General features: G+C 39.8%; 1 protein-coding gene across 3 annotated transcripts in view; it reads left to right on the top strand.

Annotated features, from left to right (window-relative positions):
- COL12A1 (collagen type XII alpha 1 chain) overlaps positions 1-13,901 on the top strand; it is a 97,455-nt gene that overhangs the window by 25,228 nt on the left and 58,326 nt on the right. For all 3 annotated transcript variants that reach the window (XM_026844879.1, XM_026844880.1, XM_026844881.1), the window contains exons 14-22: positions 1,726-1,918; positions 4,653-4,774; positions 7,440-7,589; positions 7,674-7,793; positions 9,913-10,077; positions 10,257-10,403; positions 11,034-11,173; positions 12,370-12,499; positions 13,560-13,705. In XM_026844879.1, coding sequence (XP_026700680.1) covers positions 1,726-1,918; positions 4,653-4,774; positions 7,440-7,589; positions 7,674-7,793; positions 9,913-10,077; positions 10,257-10,403; positions 11,034-11,173; positions 12,370-12,499; positions 13,560-13,705 — 1,313 coding nt within the window. The remainder of the gene's footprint in view (positions 1-1,725; positions 1,919-4,652; positions 4,775-7,439; positions 7,590-7,673; positions 7,794-9,912; positions 10,078-10,256; positions 10,404-11,033; positions 11,174-12,369; positions 12,500-13,559; positions 13,706-13,901) is intronic.

Genomic DNA, 13,901 nt, shown 5'->3' with positions numbered 1-13,901 from the left:
GCTGAAACTCTAAATCATTTATTAAGTCCTGGTGAGGGGCTTTTTGCGCTAAAAGCAAAACTGATTTTCTACTCTGTCTTTAGTATGTATCTGCTGCTTATCTTTCAATTTGTAAGGAAATGTTCTCTTGATATTCAGATAAAATCAAACAGATTTAGAGTTAGTTTTCTGCTTCCATAGATAAAGAGCCATTACTAAAAGAATTTTTTATAGATGTTTCTGCTCATGTGGGACTAGTGCCATTCACTGGGATATACTGTAAATACTTCATGCCATTCTTTGTTCTCTGAACATATGTCATATTGAATACAGGAAGTAAGAAACAAGTCTCTTAACAGTGGAGATATTGGCGCCTCAGTTACTGAAGAAAGATTTCCTTTTAAATTAAAATGTGACTGATGTGGAGAAGTCATACAAACTTGATCAGCTTTTGCCCAACACCTAGTTTTTCAATATTGAAAATTTCCGTGGGGTAAATCTCAGATCAACCAGCTGCTTTTGATTTTTGACCTGTTCATCATGACTCAGTGCTTTCAGTTTGAATAGTTGTGGTGGTAATCACTCTTTGGAAGCAAGTGGAGCCTGAGTGATCTTGTTAGTTGAAGCTGTCATGATAATTCAGGGAGGAGTGTCATGGGAGATGAGACAGAGAGGCTGTATTTTTCCTTGTGAGTGGGAGTGTATTTATTGTTTCTCAGCAGAATTTACAATCTGAGGACATTTATGATCTTTCAGCTATAGTTAGACAATTGCACAGACATAGGGATAACACAAACTCTTTTTTTCACTCCAAAACTTTTTCTTGACTCTAATTCCCATTTTTGCAACTTTGAGATTACACAGCTTCAGTCTTTTCTATGACTGCACTTCAGATTGACACAAAAGCAAAAGTCATGCAGAAGCTAATAGCTCTGAGTGCTGACCTGTGCTGGGTAGCTGTTAGTTTTCAGAGGAAGTTGCTCTTGACCTAAAAACCTCAAGCTGTTTGTCTGGCACTCCTCTGAAGAATTATTTTTTTACAGACTGCCACACCTGTGGTTGGAGAAGTTGCTTGAGCTGCCTGGTCCTGAGCCTGTAAAGGGAGAGGAGTGTTGGTAGAATCTTTTCTGTGAAAGGGTCCTTGCTCTCACCCCCTCCATACTCTGACCTCTGGGACCCAGAGCTCTGAGAAGTAAGCAGCTTGAGAAGTGATACTGGTGACTGAGCACTGTCTGAGTGTAACTTTTAACTGAAATAGATTCTGATTTTTCAAGTGTTGGCTTGAGAGGAAGCTGCTTCCATTTCTCTCTTTTGGTCTATATGACTCAGCTACTTGTTGCCATTTAAAAGAAAGAGGGATAGTCTAAATTGGTCATCCAGTCTTTCTTCATAATTAATAGAGAGAAAGACTGATGGTCGTTAGTCCACCTATTGTCAACATTTATTGTAAGATGATATGGATGTTTAAGATAGGTGAGATGAATTGCTATTTATCACAGTCAGCTGACTGTAGAGGGAGCCTTGCTAACAATCAGCCCACATACCTGTTGGTGAGGTCACTCAAATTAAATGATCTCACCTTTCACCTCTTGATACTTGTCTTTATAGCAAAGGGAAGGCACAAAGAGTTTAGGACTGCCACTAATACTGGATTTGCACATTAATTTTTACATAAAGGCATACTTGTTGATTTCTTTTTTTTACATAAGCAGTCCTGATTTAAACCCTTTTTTTCCATCCTTGCAGCCTCTCCCTTTAAGCCACCTCGAAATCTGAGAACTTCTGATTCTACTATGTCAAGTTTCCGAGTAACATGGGAGCCAGCCCCAGGGCGAGTGAAGGGGTACAAAGTAACTTTCCACCCTACCGAAGATGATGGAAGTCTTGGAGAATTGATAGTGGGGCCATATGACAGCACAGTGGTATTGGAAGAGCTTAGGTATGGATAAAAATTCATGCTTTGCTTTTTTTTTTTTTTTTTTAAATAACTTTAGCTTAGAGCTAAAGTGACAGTTTTGTTTAATCATCATCTGGAATTGAGACACATGACAAAATTTAAGTAAGAAAGTAATTTTGTTGATAAGATATGAGATCTTGTTATGCAGTCTCTGAAAGGCATGTGGCAGGGCTCTTTCTGAGATTATTCATTCACATCATTTGTGGTGTTCTCAGAGGAAGGCAAAGATGTGGGCAGAGTCTGTGTTCTGCACTTCTCATATGAGAAAGCTAATTAGATACTGGAGAAAGTTGGGTTTTCTGAAGATTCGTCCCAAAAGTTCCTTACCTCATGTTTGTTAAAAAAAGCTTAGTTTTAGTTCTTGATTCATTTTCTCAGAGGCCTGGATTTAGAAAGTAGGCTTCAGATCAGTTTAAAATCAGTTACACAAATATACTAAATATATTAAAAATTGCATCATTATCAGTCATAGAATCATAGAATGGTTTGGGTTGGAAGGGACCTTAAAGATCATCTAATTCCAAGTCTCCTGCCATGGTCAGGGACATCTTCCACTAGACCAGGTTGCTCAAAGCCCCGTCTAACCTGGCCTTGAACACTTCCAAGGTAGAAGGCATCCACCACTTCTGTGGGCAACCTGTTCGTTCCAGTGTCTCACCACCCTCACAGTGAAGAATTTCTTCCTTATATCTAATCTAAATCTTCCCTCTTCCAGTTCAAAACTGTTACCCCTCATCCTGTCACTGCACTCCCTGATAGAGTCCCTCCCCATCTTTCCTGTAGGTCCCCTTTAAGTACTGGAAGGCTGCTATAAGGTCTCTCTGGAGCCTTCTGTTCTCCAGGCTGAACAACCCCAACTCTCAGCCTGTCCTCATAAGGGAGGTGCTCTAGCCCCCTGATAATCTTTGTGGCCTCCTCTGCATCTCTTGAACAGGTCCATGTCCTTCTTATGCTGGGGGCCCCAGACCTGGATGCAATTTTCCAGGTGGGGTCTCACAAGAGTGGAGTAGAGGGGGAGAATCATCTCCCTCGACCTGCCAGCCACAATTCTCTTGATGCAGCCCAGGATACTGTTGGCTTTCTGGGCTGCGAATGCACATTGCTGGCTTGCATTCAGTTTTTCATCCAGTAGTATCCTCAAGTCCTTCTCTCAGGGCTGCTCTCAATCCACTCACCACCCAGCCTGTACTTGGGATTGCCCGGACCCATGTGCAGGACTTTGCACTTGGCCTTGTTGAACTTAATGATGTTTGCACAGACCCACCTCTCCAGCCTGTCCAGGTCCCTCTGGATGACATCCCTTCCCTCCAGAGTGTTGGCTGCACCACACAGCTTGGTGTCATCGGCAAACTTGCTGAGGGTGCACTCAATCCCGCTGTCTGTGTTGCCAACAAAGACTTTAAAGGGCGCTGGTCCTAGTACTGACCCCTGAGGAACGCCACTTGTCACTGCTCACCACTTGAACATCGAGCCATTGACCACAACTCTTTGAGTGTGACCATCCAGCCAATTCCTTATCTACCAAGTGGTTGATCCATCAAATCCATATGATTCCAGTTTAGAGACAAGGATGTTGTGCAGGACAGCGTCAGATGCTTTGCACAAGTCCAGGTAGATGACATGAGTTCCTCTTCCCTTATCCACCAATGCTGTAACCCTGTTGTAGAAAGCCACCAAATTCATCAGGCATCATTTGCTCTTAGTGAAGCCATGTTGGCTGTCACCAGCCACTTCCTTATTTTCCATGTGCCCTAGCATAGGTTCCAGGAGGATCTACTCCATGATGTTGCCGGGCACAGCAGTGAGACTGACTGGCCTGTAGTTCCTCTGGTCTTCCTTTTTTTTCCCTTTCTAAAAATGGGGGCTATGTTTCCCCTTTTCCAGTCAGCAGGAACTTCACTGTACTGCCACAGCTTCTCAAATACTGTGGATAGTGGTTTAGACACCCCCATCCACCAGTTCCCTCAGGACCCACAGCTGCATCTCATAAGATCTCATGGACTTGTGCACCTTCAAGTTCCTTAGAAGGTCTCAAACCCGATCTTCTCCTGCAGTGAGTGGTTCTTCATTCTCCCAGTCCCATCCTTCTGTGACTTGGGCAGTGTGGCTGGTGCACTTGCCAGTGAAGACTGAGGCATAAAAGTTGATTAGTACCTCAGCTTCTCCATGTCCTGGATAACCAGGTCTCCTGTTTCAATCCAAAGAGGGTCCACATTTTCCCTTGTCTTCCTTTTATCACTGAAGTACCTATAGAAGCTTTTCATATTGTCCTTGGTGTCCCTGGCCAGATTTAATTTTATCAGGGTTTTTGTCTTTCCTAATCTGATCCCTGGCTGCTCAGACAATTTCTCTGTATTCCTCCCAGGCTAATTGTCCTTGTGTCACCCTCTGTAGGCTTCCTTCTTGTGTTTGAGTTTGTCCAGGATCTTGTTCATCCATGCAGGCCTGACTTCCTCTTTGTTGAAAGTGTTGCTCCTGAGCTGCAAGTCTGAAATTACCTGAATGAAGAAGGCCATAAATTTAAGTATAGAATCTAGAATCACCTTTTAAATTGCTGAAATTTCACTGTCTTGTGGAAGAGCTAGTCTTTGGGTTTCATGTTTTAACACCTTCTTTTCCATGGGGGATTTTGTTCTGTGAGAATTTAATAAGTGAAGTGTCAGCATTTAGCTAGCCAAGTGACTTTAGTTACAGTACATTTGTTCAACTGTTGCAGGGCAGGAACTACCTATAAGGTAAATGTTTTTGGAATGTTTGAAGGAGGAGAGAGCAATCCCCTGGTTGGACAAGAGATGACCACCCTTTCAGATACTACTTCGGAGCCATTTTTATCTAGAGGTAAACATGATTGAATTGAAGAAAAGGCAGTCTTGGCTTTTGGATAAAAAAGGACTAAAAGTTTACTAGCATTTCGTTATCGCTTTTCTAATGCACATAAATATTTATTTACAGGATTCAGTATACTCCATACCCTGATGACATAACCTCTAGTCTGAAATAACCACTAAGTATGCCCCAGTTCATGATTCTAGTCCTCTGCACCCTTTAGATGATCTTACAAAGATGATAACTTCAGCAACCCATGTTTTGCTGATTACTCAAAGCCATCTGCATTGCATTTTCAAGCCATCCACATCTGTGTTAAATCACATAAGATCAAATTCTTGAACAGAGATCATAGCTCATCTACAGGGGTGTTCACAGGAGTAGAACAAGGAATTTTAAGCAGATATTTAGGCCTTTGCTTTTCCTTATATGGTGACTTTTCCTTTTAACACTAAGATGATATAATGAACAAAGGTCTCATAGCTGGGAATGTCCCAGTGTTATTGTGTATTATTTAAGTTTATATTCAACATAATAATTATTTAGTAATTTATTTTTATTTTAATTTTTTTACTGTAAAAGGAGGAGATCAGTTCAGAAATGCAATTCCTGAGTACTCTCCAGCATCTATTTGGGAGTTTCTCCCTGTGTAGCTAAACCTTCCAGTCAAAGTTTCTATGAATGTTATGATAGCAGCTCCCTTGGTGTCGTTAATGGGCCTCTGCATGCTAGTAGTTGTACCCACCATACTCTCAATTAATACTGGCTGAAGAGAGTTTCAGGACTCAGTCCTCCTTCATGGTAAGCATAAAGAAGCAGGTCTTTGCTTCTCAATAGCCAGGTATACATGTAGAAGTAAAGACTTTTCTCCTCTGCCATTTCAAGGCTTGCATAATCATCAGAGAGAATTTGGTGAGGAGAAAGAACCTAGCTGCAATGGCATTTCAGAGTTAAATAAAGAAAAAAAAGTTTCTGACAGTTGACTCTATATTCTTTCCGCTTACCCTCTTTTCCACACTGGGCTGTGTAAAAAATACTCATCCCATGTAACTTTATTGACAACATTTTTAGAACGTTCTTAATTAATTGCTGTTCCACTCTCTAATACAAGAGGGTAAAACTGAGAAAAACTATGTAACAGGTCATCAGTGACATTAGAGTAAAGCTCTAATAAGTCTGGTAGAAAAATAATTGCACAGAGCGGTTTGTTATTTTTTATTATGACAGCTGTCATTTCTGTCTTCAGTGTTATATTCTTTAAGCTAATTAGTTTTACTAATGCATGGATTTGAGTCATGGTTAATGTGAAAAATGAATTTTATATCTGGGGCTGTAAATGTAATAGTACATTATTTATTAATAGGGAAAAAAAAATCACCCTAGGTCTGGTGCCTTTGCTAGAATTTTCCATGTGGGGAAATGTGGTAGTTGGAAGAAAAATAAAAGTAAAAATAATTTCACTTTTGTATTGTACATGAAGCTAACTTTAACTTCCATATTAAAGTTATGCATGTGATTTTTTGAACTAACATGGTTTTACTTAAACCCTATTCCCAACTGATTTTATTGTCCTGACTAAAGACTAGATCTATATTTTCCATGCAGAAGAGGATCATGCTTTTAACCCCCAGGTACATGGAATAGTTATATTCATGAGTCTACAGTGTTGGATCAATTATGTGGAACATATATGAAATCACAATATCTTTCAACTGTGATGAGTGTGGCTGATTTTTCTCAATGGGATTTCTTCCATATAAAGACCAGAAGCTCTGATGGCAGGAAGCCAGAAAATTTGCAGCTGGTAACACAATCTACAGGAAAAGAGAGAGAGCAAGGATATTTTTTTTTTTTTTAAATGGCTGTGGATAAAATCATTGTGTCTTTCTGTTTGTATAAATATTTTGTGATTTTCCTTGTGGTGAAAAAAAATATGATGCATATTTTATTCTGTAATTTGTAAACTGAAGATATCTGAAATAATTTTCTACCTTTTCAGAACATTGCAGCTTTATATAAATGTTTGTTCTTGTCCTCTTTCTATCTCTTGACCTGTGTTTATGTTTGTGTATCTTCTCTAAATTGTGTTCTTTCTTTCCTGTATGTGCAGACTTCTATGCCACCTGTATTACTATGTCTTTTTCCCCTGAAAATTTAGAAATGCTATTTATTTGAAAGTGTTTGTAATATAGGATATTAATACCACTGTTACATAGTTTAAAATTAAGCAGTAGTTTAGCTATCTGTGACAGACTAAAATACTGTAATTTGGATAATCTGATAATGCTCACCACTATGTTAGTGGTTAGTTTAGTAGTCTTTTACAGAACCTCTGAAATCAAGTTATCAACCATCTTTAAAGACCAAAACAAGTAATGACATGACAATAGAGAAGAGCACTGGCCTTGACATTCACAAAGGCTTACTTATAAAAGGAAACATACATGAAGAAATTTATACAGCTTTTGCCATGGAACCAGTGACTAGTGTGAATAACGTTCACAAATAGGTCATACTTGACAGAGTGCCAGTGAATAAAACTAGAGCTATTTTGGAAGCTAACTCATGACATATATCATATAAAAGGATGATGAAAGAAAGCTATCATGCTAAGGCTGTATTTTTTCCGGTTGAAAACTATCACGCTAAGGTTATATTTTTCTGGTTAATATGGCAGGTTTAGAGTGTAGAACCAGAGCAGAAGCTGATATTGTGCTGCTGGTGGACGGCTCATGGAGTATCGGGCGGCCAAATTTTAAAACTATCAGGAACTTTATTGCCCGTATTGTTGAAGTTTTTGATATTGGTCCTGACAAAGTACAGATTGGTAAGTCCTCATATGCTGGAGGGAAAATGAGGCATAACTGATACACAGCCACATAATAACTGAGTAATGATGGCTTTTTTCCAGGACTTGCACAGTATAGTGGAGATCCCAGGACAGAATGGAATCTCAATGCTTACCGAACCAAACAGGCTTTGTTAGAGGCTGTAGCCAACTTACCATACAAAGGAGGCAATACTCTAACAGGTATGTCACACTGTCAAGATTTTCCTTAAGTTCCAGTAAAAATAATTCTAGTAGTTGACCCCAGTATTGTTCAGTGAGCTCAAATTTGTCCACAATGAAAGGGCCTTACAGTTCATTTTGTTTGGAAGACAACAGGCATCTTATAGACATATAAACTCAGTAGAAGTCTGGAGAAATGTGATGGAGGAGAGCTTGGGTGATGAAGAGCTTGGGTTGCTGTTGAGCATATGAGGAGAAGAAAAGGCAGTTCCATGTCAGGGTTGGGATGAAGACAGGGTGAGAACCCAGGAGGAAGGCTAGAGGAGATCAGATACGAGATGATCACAATTAAAGGTCATCACAATTGAAGAGGAAGTGGTCAGAGACCTGCTACACAACTTGGATGCACACAAGTCTGTGGGACGGATGGGTTACACACAAGGGTGCTGAAAGAGTTGGCAGACGTGCTCGCCAAGCTGCTGTCCATGATTTCCCTGAAGCCATGGCTAACTGGGGAGGTCCCATTGGGCTGGAGGGTGGCAAATGTGACACCCATCTACAAAAGAGGCAGAAAGGAGGATCCGGGAAACTATAGACCTGTCAGTCTGACCTCGGTGCCAGGGAAGGTCATGGAGCAGGTCATATAATGGACAACCAGGGAATCAGGACTAGTCAGCATGGGTTTGTGAAAGGCAGGTCCTGCCTGACAAACCTGATCTCCTTCTATGACAAGATGACCCAACTTGGACAAGGGAAAAGCTGTGGATATTGTCTACCTGGATTTTCGAAAAGCATTCTATACAGTTCCCCATAGAATTCTCATAGGAAAACTGGCTGCTCATGGCCTGGATGAGGGAACGGTCTGCTGGGTCAAGCACTGGCTAGCTGGCTGGTCCCAGAGAGTGGTGGTCAATGGAGCTAAATCCAGCTGGTGGCCGGTCACAAGTGGTGTTCCTCAGGGCTCGGTTTGGGACCATTTCTGTTCAACATCTTTATTGATGATCTTGATAAGGACATAGAGAGCATCATCAGTAAGTTCACAGGTAACACCAAGATAAGCAGCACTGTCAATCTGAATGAAGATAGGGAGTCTCTACAAAGAGACTTATATAGATTGGATCGATGGGCCAACGTTAACAGGATGAACTTCAACAATGCCAAGTGCCAGGTCCTGCACTTGGGACACAACCACCCCATGCATGGCTACAGGCTTGGGGAGGTGTGGCTGGAGAGCTGTCTGGAAGAGAAGGATCTGGGAGTTCTAATTGACAAGCAGCTGGACATGAGCCAGCAGTGTGCCCAGGTGGCCAAGAAAGCCAACGGCATCCTGGCTTGGATCAGAAATAGTGTGACCAGCAGAAGTAGGGAGGCGATAGTCCCCCTGTACTCTGCACTGGTGAGGCCACACCTGGAGTATTGTGTCCAGTTTTGGGCACCTCAGTATGAGAGAGGTATCGAGGTGCTGGAGCGAGTGCAGAGAAGGGCAACGAAGCTGGTGAAGGGCCTGGAGAACAAATCCTATGAGGAGAGATTGAAGGAGCTTGGACTGTTCAGTTTGAGGAGGAGAAGGCTGAGGGGAGACCTCATCACTCTCTACAGCTACCTGAAAGGACATTGTAGAGAGGTTGGTGCTGGTCTCTTCTCACAGGTGATTAGCAATAGAACAAGGGGGAATGGCTTTAAACTGCAACAGGAGAGGTTCAGACAGGACATTAGGAAAAAGATTTTCACAGAAAGAGTGGTCAGACAGTGGAATAGGCTGCCCAGGGAGGTGTTGGAGTCACCATCCCTGGATGTGTTTAAGGCTCGTTTGGATGAGATGTTGGGGGATATGGTGTAGGGGAGAACTCTATAGAGTAGGGCTGATGGTTGGACTCGATGATCCCAAGGGTCTTTTCCAGCCTGAATGATTCTGTGATGCATAAAAGGTAAGAGATTAGAAACTGAGAGGGCTGAAATAGTATTCATTGCTGATAAATCTCCATGATAGGCTGCAACTGGATTCCGAGTGCTTCTAGAAGGAAATAAATTGTGGAATGATGTCAGAGTGAAATCAGTAGGATGAAAAATACTCTTCTTTACAGTAACTACTATATGGAAATAGTTTATAGTGATGGTTACCTTCTTTGTATCATGCTAGGAATGGCATTGGATTTCATCTTAAAAAACAATTTCAAACAAGATGCAGGATTAAGGCCCAGAGCTCGCAAAATTGGTGTTTTAATCACTGATGGCAAATCACAAGATGATGTTGTCACCCCTTCAAGACGACTCAGAGATGAGGGAGTGGAACTTTATGCAATTGGTAAGTATTATATGAAGACCCAAACCCTCCTGCCCATCTGCTAAATGCACAGAGAAGTGGCCACATAAATAAGTACCTAAATGGGTATTCAAAGAATGTGTTTAGGGACTTAAGTTCATGACATTATATTTCATGGCCATCATTTCTAACAAATCTTGTTTTCATATCTTCTCTGTAAGGTATTAAAAATGCAGATGAAAATGAATTGAAGCAGATTGCAACGGATCCAGATGACATCCATGCTTACAATGTTGCAGATTTCTCCTTCCTGGCTAACATTGTCGATGATGTAACCACAAATCTGTGTAACAGTGTGAAAGGTCCAGGTACACCACTTTTTCAGTCTAATTCATCCTTTTTCCATTTACATGCTTGCACTGCTAGTTCATTTTTTATTACTTATTTGGAATACTGTGTAGCCCTGGGCTGTTTTTTCAGCTGCTGGAGTGAGGAAGTTGTGCAGACCACCTGGACTGCCCTGCAGGGGTTTTTCCTTTCAACAATGACTGTGTTATACCTGACACAGCATGACATGGCTGGACATGCCTTCTTTTCTCCCGGAGTCAGGAAGTGTGTTGCTCAGTGTGTCACCTTTTTGCTCATTGTGGCAGGTTCTTTGATGATACTCATCCAATAAGGAAAATTTCAGCAGCCCTGCTCTTTTCAAGTATTAATGTCTGACAGCACAAAAGCAAAGCTGAGCATAGAAACCCAATAATGTTAGCTGATGGTTCTCCAGTGAAACACTGGTGCTGAAGGTAGAGTAGAAATCATGAAGGGCTTGTTTGGTCGTGAGAGTGTGATGGTGATCTATCTCTTCACATAGTTGTTTTAAGAATTGCTGAGGAAACAGAAATACCTAAACTTTTCTTTTTCCTAAACAATTTTTTTTTGTCTCATATTTGTATTCCTTATAAGATAAATTAATAATTTTTAAACTTTGCTTCCACTTGTAGGTGATTTACCACCTCCTTCTAACCTAGTTATTTCAGAAGTGACACCTCGTTCTTTCAGACTGAGATGGAGTCCACCTCCTGAGAGTGTTGATAGATACAGAGTTGAATATTACCCTACCTCTGGAGGTAGCCCTCAACAGGTTAGTACTGTATGTTCATCTCTGACATTGTCCATAATCTTGGACTTTCACATCACAGTACTGTGATTCTGAAGTTTGTGCTGTGTATGGTATAACAATAAATGAAAAAAGGTTCCCAAGGTCAGGAATATCATGCCTCAGTAAGTGAAACACAAAATTACAAGAAGTAAGAGCATAAAGATGACTTTGGTTGTTTTAAAATCATGAATCCAGGAGTAAAATGTATTTCTTAAAAACAGTTGGCTGGTATTTCTAGTAATTCCTTTCTGTTCATATTCCATTGTAATCTATTGGTTTAAACAAGTCTGTAGCAGAAATTTTCTGAGTATACTCGTGGGTAGGCTCACTGTCCTTTTAGTACATTTTCTTATTAATAGAAAAGGAAGACAGTGGGTGATAGAGGTTATTAGGTAGTTCTGAGATTAACATTGTATGATGGTACTTTCAACCTGTGCCTAAGTATATCCTTGAAACTTTATTTCACAGGGTCAAACTCATGTTGTGGTTATTCTCTAGACAGAGAGCCAGTAACTTGGAAATCCTTGATTCTAAGCAGTCTGAATTGCTCATCACTCTCTTCAGACAGACAGAATAGTATTTAGGAGAATGAAGTAAAGCACCTCTGTGTACCTAACGCTGAACTTCCCATCCCTGAATGTGGCTTTTAAATCTTAACTCAGATTTGACTCATGGAGAATTTAATCTTAATAAATCATGACCTCAGGATTTGGCCTTTGATTAGTGTTGGAGCAGCCATTTCAGTGCACACTGACTTTGTAGCTTGACTGCTTTCTGGCATTTCTGTTCCACAAGTTGTTGCTAATGCCATGTGCTGTAACCAGCTAGATTATTCTGTCTTTAAAACTTCCAAAGTAGTAACATATATCTCTGGCACTTCCTTTATCTTGCTGAATAACATAAAAGTATAAACCATGGGTGAAAGCAGGATGCACAGTGAGTGCTGCTATATATATCCAGCTCTATTGAAAACAAGTGTCTGTCTGAGGTTTCCCTACAGCATGCTTTGCAAAAATAATGGTATACTGTCAGACAAAATACATAGAAGATTAAGACTTATTTTTAGTTCCATACCATGTATTTCTGAAGAGTTTCACAAGGAATTATTTTTTTCTTAGAGATAAAATTATAAATGCATTTGTTGTACAGTGGTTAACATTGCTTCTCTTTTTTTGTAGTTCTATGTAAGTAGGATGGAAACAACGACAGTTCTGAAAGATCTGAAACCTGAAACGGAATATGTTGTTAATGTGTTTTCTGTGGTAGAAGATGAAAGCAGTGAACCTCTAATCGGCAGGGAAACAACTTGTAAGTTAGAATGGAACTTGAATAACATGTTAACATCCAGTTTGTCATATGGGGAACTGTCCAGTAGAACTTACAGCACTATGGGCTTTCTTCTTAGAGTAAACAAAATTTTTAATTTGAATGACCAAATTATGTTGCGCTGCACTGGTTATTCAGATCTTGGCTGAAAAACTTTAGCAACATGAAATTTCATTGTGGTAAAAAGTGTTTGTCCCAGCTTCTATTCAGGCTCATAAAGCATGGCTGTAAAAGAGTAGAGCAACTAACATGAATTACAAGACAGAGTTTGTAAATTCCTTAAATCTGATCATATACAAAAGCGTACTCCTTTATTTTTTATGCTTGATCATTAATTCCTGCTACTAGTAGCCAGAATACTATATAAATTAATTCTAATTTTATAAGATTAACAAAAAGCCAGTTCAACACAATTACATCACTCCTGTGAGACATAATTTAGCCATTATGTTTCCACTATTAGCTGTCTACATGATTGATTTTAGGTATATTTATGATGAATGCAACATAGGATGACTTTCCTATCTCTTTAAATATATTGGATGTTAGGTATTCCTTTCTTTTCTTTGATTGTTTTGAATTAGGGTTGTGTAAACCCTTAAAGTATGTACATGATTTTTATTAAGTCCATGGTAATTTTTTATGTTTATTTAATAATTTAAGAAATACAGAAAAAAAAGAAAGTAAAAAAAAAAAAAAAATCCTTTTATAAGTACATATCCCAAACCAGTCACATTCTACTGCATATTAGAGCATTTGTGTGAGTTAGTGTTGCTTTTTAGAACATTCAAGTGTTCCAGTGCAGACTTGTAAGATAGCTTTAGCTGTGTAGCAAATCTGTAGTACATTCAAAATGTGACAACTATTACTTCATTCTTAAACTAAGCACCACTTAAAATACCACTACTTACAGATCACCTTTCTACTTCCTGCAATGTACCCCAATACCCATATGCAATATTCTCAGTGGTACTACCTGTGATGTGGAATATGAAAGGCAAAGAAGGAGAAGGAAATAATGTATATCTCTTTTATTTGGCAGTGCCAATCTCTTCAGTTAGAAACCTGAATGTTTATGACATTGGATCAACTTCCATGAGAGTGAGATGGGAACCTCTCAGTGGAGCTACTGGTTATTTTTTAACATATGAACCTGTGAATGCCACAGTCCCAACCACAGAGAAAGAGGTAAGAGAACTTGACTTCACTTCCTATACTCTACCAAAAATAAATTAAGAAAACTGGATAGATTTTCTTGATATAACAGTCAAGAGAGACTGGCATGTACTTCCCAAAGTGCAGTGAACTTACTGGGATATTGTATACAATGACATCAGTCAGGAAGCTGTAAATACACTGTGAATCACAAACAAAATTCCCTTGA

Source organism: Athene cunicularia (genome assembly GCF_003259725.1).
Source record: "Athene cunicularia isolate RWA chromosome 3 unlocalized genomic scaffold, athCun1 chr3_part1, whole genome shotgun sequence".
In the NCBI taxonomy this organism is placed as follows: Eukaryota; Metazoa; Chordata; class Aves; order Strigiformes; family Strigidae; genus Athene; species Athene cunicularia.
This window is presented reverse-complemented; position numbering and strand designations above follow the sequence as displayed.